Source organism: Pristiophorus japonicus, chromosome 13 (genome assembly GCF_044704955.1).
Source record: "Pristiophorus japonicus isolate sPriJap1 chromosome 13, sPriJap1.hap1, whole genome shotgun sequence".
Classification (NCBI taxonomy): domain Eukaryota; kingdom Metazoa; phylum Chordata; class Chondrichthyes; family Pristiophoridae; genus Pristiophorus; species Pristiophorus japonicus.
The window spans coordinates 129137363-129150054 of NC_091989.1; the positions used below are offsets into that span (position 1 = coordinate 129137363).

A 12692-nucleotide genomic window follows, 5' to 3' on the forward strand; every position below is an offset into this window, starting at 1 on the left:
CGTAACATTGCCCGCCTCCACCCCTGCCTCAGCTCTCATTCATGCCTTTGTTACCTCTAGACTTGACTATTCCAATGCACACCTGGCTGGGCTGGAGTGCATTGGAGTAATCCAAAACTCGGCAGCCCATGTCCTAACTCGCACCAAGTCACAATCACCCATCACCCCTTTGCTCGCTGACCGACATTGGCTCACGGTTAAGCAACGCCTAGATTTCAAAATTCTCATCCTTATTTACAAATCCCTCCATGGCCTCGCCCCTCCCTTTCTCTGTAATCTCTTTCAGCCTCACAACCCTATAAGATGTCTACGCTCCTGAAATTCTGCCCTCTTTAGTATCCCTGATTATAATTGCTCAACCATCGGTGGCCGTGCCTTCAACATTTGGGCCCGAAGCTCTGGAACTCCCTCCCTAAATCTCTCCATCTCTCTTTCCTCCTTTAAGACACTCCTTAAAACCTACCTCTTTAACCAAGCTTTTGGTCATCTGCTGTAATTTCTTCTTCTGTGGCTCGATGTCAAATTTATCTGTTTTGTTTTATATCACGACTGTGAAGCACCTTGGGACATTTTGCGATGTTAAAGGCGCTATATAAATCAAACTTGTTGTTGTTGATACTCATCTGAAATTGGGATGGAGGAACATTGTTGGCACAGAGTAGGGTGCGTTTTACTCTGCATCAAACTATGTCACTCTAGACTCAACAGTGTTTGATATGGCAATGGATACTCAAAAAGGACAGGTTTCCCCATTCAGCATAATCAGCACTCGCCATGATGAGCACAAATATTTACCAAGAAATGCTTGATGTTTGTGCATTAGCACCAGTTCTTTAGTTAATGTGAGCACCAGCAGGAGGCAGGCAGTTGTACTCACCTGATTGGTTGAGTGCCAACTCCATCACACTGGTTTACAGTGTGCAGTGTAAATTTAGCAAATGCGTAAAACATAAATGATAAACACTATAATTTGTGAGTCATAATCCTTTGAGGAATGAAATTCACATGTCAAACCTTTTTATCAAAGAGTTTCCTGATGTATGGCTTCCAGTAATGTTGCTTAATACCCTTTGCCTCCAATTCCAATCCGTCATGCACGGAACATAATTTGTCAATAATGCATGGTGGTTCTGAAGGTGGTTTATAATCTTTACTGCAGAAATCTTCTGACAGACCTGGAATAAATAGAATACAATGATTAGAATACAGATCTCACCTCAGCATTAGACACCACTGGGCAAGCTTATGTATAAACGCTTTCATAAAATAGGCCCTCATAAAAAAAAAAGTGATTTAGCACCTTATCATGACTTCAGGTTAATGGATTACTAGTGAAGTGAAGGAATTGGCCATGATTTCCCCTACCTCAGCGGACAACGCCGGTGGCGGGTCCCGGCCCCACTGCCAGCTTCAGCCTGCTGTCCAAAATGATTTTCCCCTGATTGAGCTTGTTAAGCCTGCCTAGTGCATTTGCCGGCCAATTGAAGGAAGCGGGTCTGATGATGTCAGACGCGTCATCAGCCGGTTTCCTTAAAAGAACCAAGCGCAAATTAATTTCGACAGTTGTGCTATCAGTATTCTACAGCATTGAGGTGCTGCAAACACTGACAAGCACTGCACAAGCAAACCCTCCCATGAGTCCCTCCATATGCTTATGGAGGGAGTCACAGCAGATAGGGAGGTTCTCTTCCCTTCCAATGGGCAGTAGAAACCTCCCCAGGAGACCAATACAGCCTGGTTGCACATTGCACAGGAGGGCACAAGCAGGGATGTCGTCAGTAGGACCAAGCTGGAGTGGCGCAAACCTTTCAATGATCTCAGTAGATCACAAATCGTTATTGCAAAGCCACACTCAACCTCATCTTGCTGAGCCATGAATCACATCCCCATCACTCTGCCTTCCCTACTCAACTCCTGCACATCCTTACTCACACATCAACTTGCCTTGTATTATCACTTCCCCATCTCAATAGCCACCCCTCACACTCGCCTTCATCCTAATTCAATCATACCAACTAACAACACAAAGGGTACTCACTTGGGTGTTTTATGCAATGTTCATGTAAAGTTTCTGTTAATATGCTGTCAAACATTGAAGCCTTTACTTTCAACACTTTGCATTCTTGGACAGATCTGTGTGCACCTTTGGAAGTGGCTTAGTGAGTTGCAGTGTTTGGTGAGACATAACGGTAACCCCCGCAATGGTGGTTAGTATGAAAGGAATGGCTTGGGCATTGTAGGGATGCTTTATGGTTTTAATGTGGGTTGGTGCCAACCTGGTGCATCATGTGGCAGCCAGGATGTTGCAGCATCGAGTGAAGTAAATATTGCTATGGTGAGGCCACCCCTGGCGTCCCGGGCAGCAAGGTGGTCAGGTGCTGATGCTGCACAGAACAGAGGGCATCAGTTGATTGCGGATAAGGTTGGTGTTGTTGTTGGTGCTGCTGGTGTGCCTGTTGCTGGTGTTGGCACTGATCATGGTGGGCTTCTGAGGACCAAGGCAAGATAGTTTCAAGGGCGCCGAATCTGATGTAATAGATGGCAGGTGAACTTGAGATGGCAGAAGCGATCTGTCAATGTTGAGAAAGGTTGTTCCAATGAGGTGACACTGGATAGAGAGTTTACTCCAAGCACTTGCAACCTGCATAAAGCTCAATCTGTCTTCCAAATTCAGTAAGCAACGGCTTCTGAGTTTGGAAAGTGAACAGCTGTGAGATGGGCACTTTTATAGCACAAACGCAGCTGTCAAATAATGAGATGATTCTATGGTCATACAACTCCCAACCTGCTTACGTGGGTGATCTCGTTAAATGTAAAAGTGAGCTCAAAATACTTCTTATTGGGCTGTTAACAAGGTCATAATGACCTGAATTGCCTCCCCCACCGCTGCGTGTCGGGTCTGCTCAACGTTGACTGACCTGACATTTGGGAAAGACATAAAAGACATGTTGCCACACGACCTGCCCCCGGACGCGCTGGCTGACTCCCCGAAAAATTGCCCCCCCTTGTAATTTCATAGGTAAATATGGCAGCCAACTTCCACATTGTAAGTGCCCACAAACAGGAAATGAATGACAAGAAAATCTGCTTTTAGTGGACTGAGGGACACCAAAAGAACTTCTTATTCAAATATCATGGGATCTTTTATGTCCATCTGAGCTGGTAGCCAGATACTCAGTTTAACATCTAACCCAAAAGACAGCGCTGGTAAAATTGGTCTTCAGCAGTAGTGCAAAATGGCGATAGTGAATCGGTCACCCATTTTACACCCCGCCCTATTTTCTTTCCTCTTGAAGTCAATCCGCAAATGCCATGTTTTCCTATGAAAAAACCATGACTGCACTTCACCTATAATCCATTGACTCGAGGATAGGGTGTGAAATAAATACACCCCTAGCATCTCCAACAATGCAGCACCCCTTCAATTCAGTACTGCAATGAAGTGATAGCATAGATTATGTGCTAACTCCATACTGGAGCATGAACCTATGACCGCCTGGCTGAGAGGCAACAATGCTACCAACTAAGCCAAGCTGACACCTATAGGTATAGTCATATAATTCCAGAAACTGCTGACTCTGCCTTTTCTGCATAAATATGAATTCAAAAACGAATGTAATGAAGCACATGCCACTCCTGAATAGAACACAACATATGGGGAAATAGGAGTGCAAGCCTGTGTGTCATTCTTCCAGTTAACAATATTAGGGCAGATTTCCTGCTCCTGGACTGGAGCGTAACTGCTTTAATAACTTCACAATACTCACTCGCTGTGTCCAGAATATTGGCAACATAATTTTTTGCTACATTCTTAATGCTTATTATTGTAAATCAGAATTAGAGAAATGTACAGAACTGAAGATGCAACTGCAGTTTCATTCCAAAATTAACAAATTCTGGTAAAGAAATCCTTCTTTAAAAAGGAACAACTAAAGGCAATTTACAAAATGAAATACAAAACAAATAACAATATGCAGTTATACAGCATCTCTAATGTAGACAAATGTAGGAAAGAAAACAATATTGAATTTATAAAACACAGCTAATAGACAGCCAATATCGCAACATACCATAGAATTATCACTAAAATCTGATAAGACATTTTGAAAATCTCTCAGGCATTTTTAGTTGTGTACATAATCTACAATTTTCAAAAGACTAGGAGAAAATGCAGTTTTATGCTGCATTTTGCAAAGGAAATCCTAGATCCAGAGCAATTTATGTAGTTTGGCGGGCAATTTCCACTATAGAATTGGAATACCAGCATGCTTAACTAGATTAATATATTGCAGCAAAGTACACACAACCACTTGCTATTACTAGGACTTTTAGTGAGCAAGACCGGTTGGAGAGACCAGAGATTGAGAGAAACAACCAAATATTCCATGACCGAGAGCGCGAAGCTAGTAACTTGCTCCCAAGCATCAGTCGTGGTGCTTGGAAGTGCGACGATTAGCCTCAGCTGATTTGTCCCTTTTTGTTCCATTCCTCCCAATGAGGTGGTGTCCCACATCTATTTGGTGCCTGCTGGAGGAACTGAGGATGTGATCTTGGAGTCCAACCTCTCCCTCATGCAATCAAAGGACAGTCTGGCAGATTGTCCATTCACACCTTTGAATTCCAATTCCCCACACTGTGAGCTTCCCAATCTTAAACATGTCATCGGGGTGGGGAGCAGGGATGTGTGTCAAGGAAAGATCAGGATGCCAAAATAAAATGGCAGGCCCCCAAGGATGCTCTCAGACATCTCCCAGTGGACAGTCCAAGAGCAAAAATGACAGGGGTTTGGAATCAGTTTGCTGGGTTATAGTGAAACAGTTAGAGAAAGAAATTAACAGAAATGTTCATTACAAAAATTAAGCAATATGGTAATTATCTGTAAATATGTAAAGTGAGAATACAGAAAGCAGAATGAAAATTATTCAATGTAAATAATTTTAGGAAATTAAAAAAACTTAAAACAATTAATTACTCCAAATCTTAAAATCCCAGAAAATGCATTTGTTACATGGTCCATTTCTATCAACTAAACTAAATTGTCCAGCAAAAATACAATAAAACTAAATTTGGCTGAAACAAAGAATAATAAACAAATAGCAATCTTATATACTGCTTTCAAACTTATACTGACCTTGCAATCTCCTACATAGTGACTGAAAGTAACAGCACAGGACATAGAATATTTCCTCGTATTCAAACAGGAGGCAGTTTAAAACTACTCTGATATCGTTCTGAAACTTAAAACTGCAATGCTCTGCAAACAGTTAGGGATCGGTTTGAAAGCAGCTAAAATTTACAATGCTGACTCAATGGAAATTTATTGCCCACTAATTATTTGCACATGCCTTTATCAGTCCACAGATTTCTTCCATACAAACTCAAGAGAACTGCCTGGTGCACTGGCTGCCTGCCACTGTGAGGTTCAAGATATTTAACTACCCAGCCTATCTTACTGTTATTGTCACGTTGCTCTGTTTTGCATCTCATTTCTTTTAATGCCTAGCTGTGGATTACAAAAAGGCAAACCAACTGCAGTATTCAGCTAGACTGGAAGCATTCAACTTAATTCAAACCTCCCAGTGGACATAATTCATTTTATCGTATCTGTTCTTGTACCAAATGCTATAATGAGAGCAGAATCAGACCTTGGGGTCTCTTGATCCCTCAGCAGCTGGATTTGTATGCTGCACAGGTTTAATTAAATAACTTAAGTCTTGGGGTGATGCTAGAGATGAGAAACTATCACTGCGAGGAGAAACTTGAGATACTGGGGCCATTACTCCTGGAGCAGTGAAGGCTAAGAGCAGATTTAATGTAGGTTTTTAAAATAATGAAATGATTTAATAGGTAACGAGGGAAAGACTATTTCCTCTGGGGCATCAGTGACAAGGGGTCGTCAGTTTAAAATTCTCACTAAGACAGTAGGGAGAGAGTATAGGAGATGTGTCTTTACACTGAAGCTTGTTGTGACAAAGGATTTCATGTTCCATGAAGTAAATGAAGCAGAGGCTATTTCATCTTATAAGGGAAAATTGGATAAATATTTGAAGCAGAAGAGACAGGGCTGCAGGGAGAGAGCAGGCCTCTATCTTCTGCCCAGCCCATGGAGGAGGCCCTAACCCCATCCATAATTCCTGGATCAGGGCCATTTGCATTTTTTGCACAGACATTTTTGAATGAGGTGCCTGTGTCAGTGCGGAAGAGAGATATAAGCCAATCTCAATGTGAAGACCTTCAGACAGCTTTTCAATATCAGACCATTTCATTTGTTTGAAAACAGAGGTCTCAAAATCATACCATTTCTTGGCAATGTCTTATCTTCTTCCTCATTAAATTTTCTCCTCTTCAATAGTGAGACATTGTGTAAAATAGTCTGAGCTGATTATCTAAAGAATTTGTCCTGTTTCCTACTCTACAATTTAGAATGAAGACCTTTCATGACACAGTGTGCATTGTTACAGTCTAGCTTTTTGGGCGTTTCATGAAATATTACCATCAGGTTATGTAGGAAGTAAATGTAACAAAGAAGAAGAGACCCCTGATCATCCTAGTTGAATGCTTGCCATATAATCTTTGCACATTCTTCCCCCTCCGAAATAGAATTGTTAGACTCACTTTACCGCAGGCAGAAGGGACAGCCACCTTGTTGGCACGTCGCAGAAGTTCTTTGTACTCAATGTATGCAAAGTTGAAAAATGAACGGAGAGATTCTGCCTTTTTATTGGAGGAAGAGAACTCATTATACACTTTCAGAATACGATACTCCATATCAAAACTCAAAGCTTTCATGCCATTTTTATAAATGACATGGCATGGGCATCTAACCTGAGTTATTTTATCATTCAGTAGTTTCAGCTTCTGGTAAACTGCCTTCTGTGTCGCAAAATTGACAGAGGCATTATCAGCTACATAGGATGAAACACAATTTATACTAAAGCCATTCTCTTCTATAATGTTTGAAAGGCGTGCAGCAATGGCATCACGTGTCTCCTCGTTATTATGGTAAAAATCAAGTAAGCAATGTTTAATCTGTTCCGTCCTTAAAATTAACTACAGGGATAAACGTTGCATTTCCTTATTTGAGACATCTGTTCCAACTGAGAAAAAATGTGCTAGTTGGAGATGATTAACTAAAAGTTTCTGCGATTACAAAGCTAAAACATTCTCAGTGATGCTGCTTGATTTTGTGTATCCACAAGACAATTCTTTTTGCAATTTCTGTATTTGGTAGAACCTTTCGATGCAATTTATTACCACAGTCTTGACTTAAGTACTTAAGTGATGAATCACACAATGGTAAACTTCTCCTCGTTCTGCCGTTGTCACAAAATTTTCCTGAGGGATTTCATTTGTTGTAAATAAAAGATACAATATGAAGTGTTTGTTTTCAATTTTTCACCACATCTTTGTGTATTACACTTTTTGCATACATGACAATTGCTCTTTGTCCTTCATATTTAACGGAAAATGGTTGATGACACAAGGTACATTCAACTGTGAATTCATCGATTTTGCGAAGCAAATCTTTATACTCTATTTTATCCTTACTCCAGTTGTCACTGTAAATACAACAGTACTTTTTTAAAAAAACGGTACCTACTCGCAGCACCAGTGCAGTGAATGCACAGTTGCACCAATAAGACTGCTAGGAGATTTTTCCCCCCAGGTTCTTTAACTTACTTGCAGCTGCAGCAATGTTCAGGAGATGTTTCTTAACTATGTGGGTTGCCAACACAAAAAATTAATGCAACTAGCTAAAAGCAGAGAGTAATTACTCTACTCTGTACTGTCACTGTAGATAAATGCTTTTCGTTACCAAGAAGGTCCAGATACTCCTAACTCAGGTCCTTGCAAAAAATCCTCTCACAATATAGATTCTTCTGCCTCCACACCAGTCCTGACTCCCTTTCTGTCCTTCCGCGTGCTGGATCTGCTCCTGGCATGTGCACTCAGCATACCCAAGCAGCAGTTCCAACTCGGGCCGACATGCCTCCAACCCAAAACAAGTTTCCCGAAATCCGGAAACACGGCAAGCACTCGCAATTCTCAACAACTTATATAGCGCCTTTAACATACCAAAATGTCCCAGGCGCTTCATAGGAGCGTTATCAAACAAAATTTGACACCTAGCCACATAAGGAGATATTAGGGTAGATGGCCAAAAGCTTCAACAAAGAGGTCGTTTTTAAGGAGCGTCTTAAAGGAGGACAGAGAGGCGGAGAGGTTTAGGGATGGAATTCTAGAGCTTAAGGCCTTGATAGCTGAAGGCATGCCTGCCAATGGTGGAGCAATTAAAATCGAGGATGCTCAAGAGGCTATAATTAGAATGCCGACATCTTGCAGGGTTGTAGGGCTGGAGGAGATTACAGAGCTAGGGAGAGGCAAGGCCATGGAGGGATTTCTCCATCTAAAATTAAATAATGTGCAGCAAAAGGTAGGTCACCTCCAAAGAAACTTTTCTCCCAAGTTGCAAGTGACAGTTCCCAGGATACAAACCATCAATGTCGGCAGATTCCTGTCAAAACCAGGAGGGTTGGGAACCGTATGCCAGTCCCAACTCTTCTGGTGACGTCCGTGTGGCAGAGAGGAGGCGGTAATGCAAGAAGTGCCCTCCCCCACTTTAAGCAGAATTTTGGAGCGCACTTGCAAATTGCACCTCCGCCCAGCCAGATACAAGTGTTTTTGTGCCACCAGGGGCCAGGAGTTTCAGAGCAAATATAATTTAAATGCTGTGAATATAATGGAATTAATTTATTTCATTTAAAATATCTGGCCTGAGATTCTGCTTTGTGGGAGTAGAACAGGGGCTTACAATCAGCCTAAAATAGTTACCACAAGCACTACGACTATTCTGCCTTTTGACAATGGATTCAAAATTTGAATACTGTTGGCCAACTCTATGTAATGCCATTGGACACAACAGCAATGAAATCTGACCCAGTAGTGAAGTGCAGGCCAGAAAAAGAACATTCTTTTTAAAATACAATGTTCCCAACTGATGTAAAAACATATGGTTGGAGTCCTGCCCCATTGAGGACGTGAGTCCAGATGTGTTCAAGGCATAACATTTAAAATAAAACGAATGGGTGCTCCCAATGTGTCTAGTGGATAAGTGCATACAGACCATGAAACTGGTTTGATGAGAATGACCAGGAGATTCAAGAGCTAATATATCACAAGCGCAGGGCATTTCTGAGCCTCAACCAACCACCCAACTCAGGAGCAGCAAAGCAGCATTACAGACGGCTCAAGGCTGAGGTCCAACAAAAATCTCGGGACCTAAAGAACAGAAAGCACAGGAGATGCAGCAGCTGGCCGACAGCCATGATAAGAACATAAGAACATAACAACATAAGAATTAGGAACAGGAGTAGGCCATCTAGCCCCTCGAGCCTGCTCCGCCATTCAATAAGATCATGGCTGATCTGGTCGTGGACTCAGCTCCACTTACCCACCCTCTCCCTGTAACCCTTAATTCCCTTATTGCTTAAAAATCTATCTATCTTTGACTTGAAAACATTCAATGAGCCAGCCTCAACTGCTTCCTTGGGCAGAGAATTCCACAGATTTACAACCCTCTGGGAGAAGAAATTCTTTCTCAACTCGGTTTTAAATTGGCTCCTTTGTATTTTGAGGCTGTGCCCCCTAGTTCTAGTCTCCCCCACCAATGGAAACAACCTCTCTGCCTCTATCTTGTCTATCCCTTTCATGATTTTAAATGTTTCTATAAGATCACCCCTCATCCTTCTGAACTCCAAGGAGTAAAGACCCAGTCTACTCAATCTATCATCATAAGGTAACCCCCTCATTTCTCGAATCAGCCTAGTGAATCGTCTCTGTACCCCTTTCAAAGCTAGTATAGCCTTCCTTAAGTAAGGTGACCAAAACTGCACGCAGTACTCCAGGTGCGGCCTTACCAATACCTTATACAGTTGCAGCAACACCTCCCTGCTTTTGTACTCCATCCCTTTCGCAATGAAGGCCAACATTCCATTTGCCTTCCTGATTACCTGCTGCACCTGTAAACTAACCTTTTGGGATTCATGCACAAGGACCCCCAGGTCCCTCTGCACCACAGCATGTTGTAATTTCTCCCCATTCAAATAATATTCCCTTTTACTGTTTTTTTTCCCAAGGTGGATGACCTCACACTTTCCAACATTGTATTCCATCTGCCAAACCTTAGCCCATTCGCTTAACCTATCCAAATCTCCTTGCAGCCTCTCTGAGTTCTCTACACAACCCGCTTTCCCACTAATCTTAGTGTCATCTGCAAATTTTGTTGCACTACACTCTGTCCCCTCTTCTAGGTCATCTATGTATATTGTAAACAGTTGTGGTCCCAGTACTGATCCCTGTGGCACACCACTAACCACTGATTTCCAACCGGAAAATGACCCATTTATCCCGACTCTCTGCTTTCTGTTCGCCAGCCAATTTTCTATCGATGCTAATACATTTCCTCTGACTCCGCGTACCTTTATCTTCTGCAGTAACCTTTTGTGTGACACCTTATCGAATGCCTTTTGGAAATCTAAATACACCACATCCATCGGTACACCTCTATCCACCATGCTTGTTATATCCTCAAAGAATTCCAGTAAGTTAGTTAAACATGATTTCCCTTTCATGAATCCATGCTGCGTCTGCTTGATTGCACTATTCCTATCCAGATGTCCCGCTATTTCTTGCTTAATGATAGTTTCAAGCATTTTCCCCACTACAGATGTTAAACTAACCGGCCTATAGTTACCTGCCTTTTGCCTGCCCCCTTTTTTAAACAGAGGCGTTACATTAGCTGCTCTCCAATCCGCTGGTACCTCCCCAGAGTCCAGAGAATTTTGGTAGATTATAACAAATGCATCTGCTATAACTTCTGCCATCTCTTTTAATACCCTGGGATGCATTTCATCAGGAGCAGGGGACTTGTCTACCTTCAGTCCCATTAGTCTGTCCAGCACTACCTCCCTAATGATAGTGATCATCTCAAGGTCCTCCCTTCCCACAGTCCTATGACCAGCAATTTTTGGCATTGTTTTTGTGTCTTCCACTGTGAAGACGGAAGAAAAATAATTGTTTAAGTTCTCAGCCATTTCCACATTTCCCATTATTAAATCCCCCTTTTCATCTTCTAAGGGACCAACATTTACTTTAGTCACTCTTTTCCATTTTATATAGCTTTTATAAAGCTTTTACTATCTGTTTTTATGTTTTGCGCAAGTTTGCCTTCGTAATCTATCTTCCCTTTCTTTATTGCTTTTTTAGTCATTCTTTGCTGTTGCTTAAAATTTTCCCAATCCTCTAGTTTCCCACTAACCTTGGCCACCTTATACGCATTGGTCTTTGATTTAATACTTTCCTTTATTTCCTTGGTTATCCACGGCTGGTTATCTCTTCTCTTGCCGCCCTTCTTTTTCACTGGAATATATTTTTGTTGCGCATTATGAACGAGCTCCTTAAAAGTTCTCCACTGTTCCTCAATTGTGCCACCGTTTAGTCCTTGTTTCCAGTCTACTTTAGCCAACTCTGCCCTCATCCCACTGTAGTCCCCTTTGTTTAAGCATAATACGCTCGTTTCTGACACAACTTCCTCATCCTCAATCTGTATTACAAATTCAACCATATTGTGATCACTCATTCCGAGAGGATCTTCTACGAGGAGATTGTTTATTTTTCCTGTCTCGTTACACAGGACCAGATCCAAAATAGCTTTCTCCCTTGTAGGCTCTGTTACATACTGTTCTAAGAAACAATCCCGTATACATTCTATGAATTCCTCCTCCAGGCTACCCCCTGCGATTTGATTTGACCAATCGATATGTAGGTTAAAATCCCCCATAACTACTGCCGTTCCTTTTTCACATGCCTCCATTATTCCCTTGATTATTGCCCGCCCCACCATGAAGTTATTATTTCGGGGCCTATAAACTATGCCGACCAGTGACTTTTTCCCCTTACTATCTCTAATCTCCACCCACAATGATTCAACATTTTGTTCATTGGAGCCAATATCATCCCTCACAACTGCCCTGATATCATCCTTTATTAACAGAGCTACCCCACCTCCTTTCCCTTCTTGCCTATCTTTCTGAATCGTCAGATACCCCTGTATGTTTAATTCCCAGTCTTGGCCACCTTGCAACCATGTTTCTGTAATGGCCACCAAATCATACCCATTTGTAATGATTTGTGCCATCAACTCATTTACTTTATTTCGAATGCTGCGTGCGTTTAGGTAGAGTGTTTTCATCCTAGTTTTTAAACCATGATTTTTAGTTTTTACCCCTCCTGCAGCCCTTTTATATTCAGTGGTCCTTTTTGTTTCTTGCCTTTGGTTTCTCTGCCCTCCACTTTTACTCATCTCTTTTCTGTCTTTTGTTTTTGTCTCCTTTTTGTTTCCCTCTGTCTCCCTGTATTGGTTCCCATCCCCCTGCCATATTAGTTTAACTCCTCACCAACAGCACTAGCAAACATTCCCCCTAGGACATTGGTTCCGTTCCTGCCCAAGTGCAGACCGTCCGGTTTGTACTGGTCCCACCTCCCCCAGAACCTGTTCCAATGCCCCACGAATTTGAATCCCTCTCTGCTGCACCACTGCTCAAGCCACGTATTCATCTGTGCTATCCTGCGATTCCTACTCTGACTAGCACGTGGCACTGGTAGCAATCCCGAGATTACTACTTTTGAGGTCC

The 12692-nt window shown here is 42.1% G+C and overlaps 1 protein-coding gene across 5 annotated transcripts in view; it reads right to left on the bottom strand.

The window, feature by feature from the left end:
* The window catches only part of rbl2 (retinoblastoma-like 2 (p130)), a 210997-nt gene that overhangs the window by 91850 nt on the left and 106455 nt on the right, over window positions 1-12692 (bottom strand). For all 5 annotated transcript variants that reach the window (XM_070898000.1, XM_070897999.1, XM_070898001.1 and 2 more), the window contains one exon: window positions 1015-1175. In XM_070898000.1, the coding sequence (XP_070754101.1) occupies window positions 1015-1175 (161 nt within the window). The remainder of the gene's footprint in view (window positions 1-1014; window positions 1176-12692) is intronic.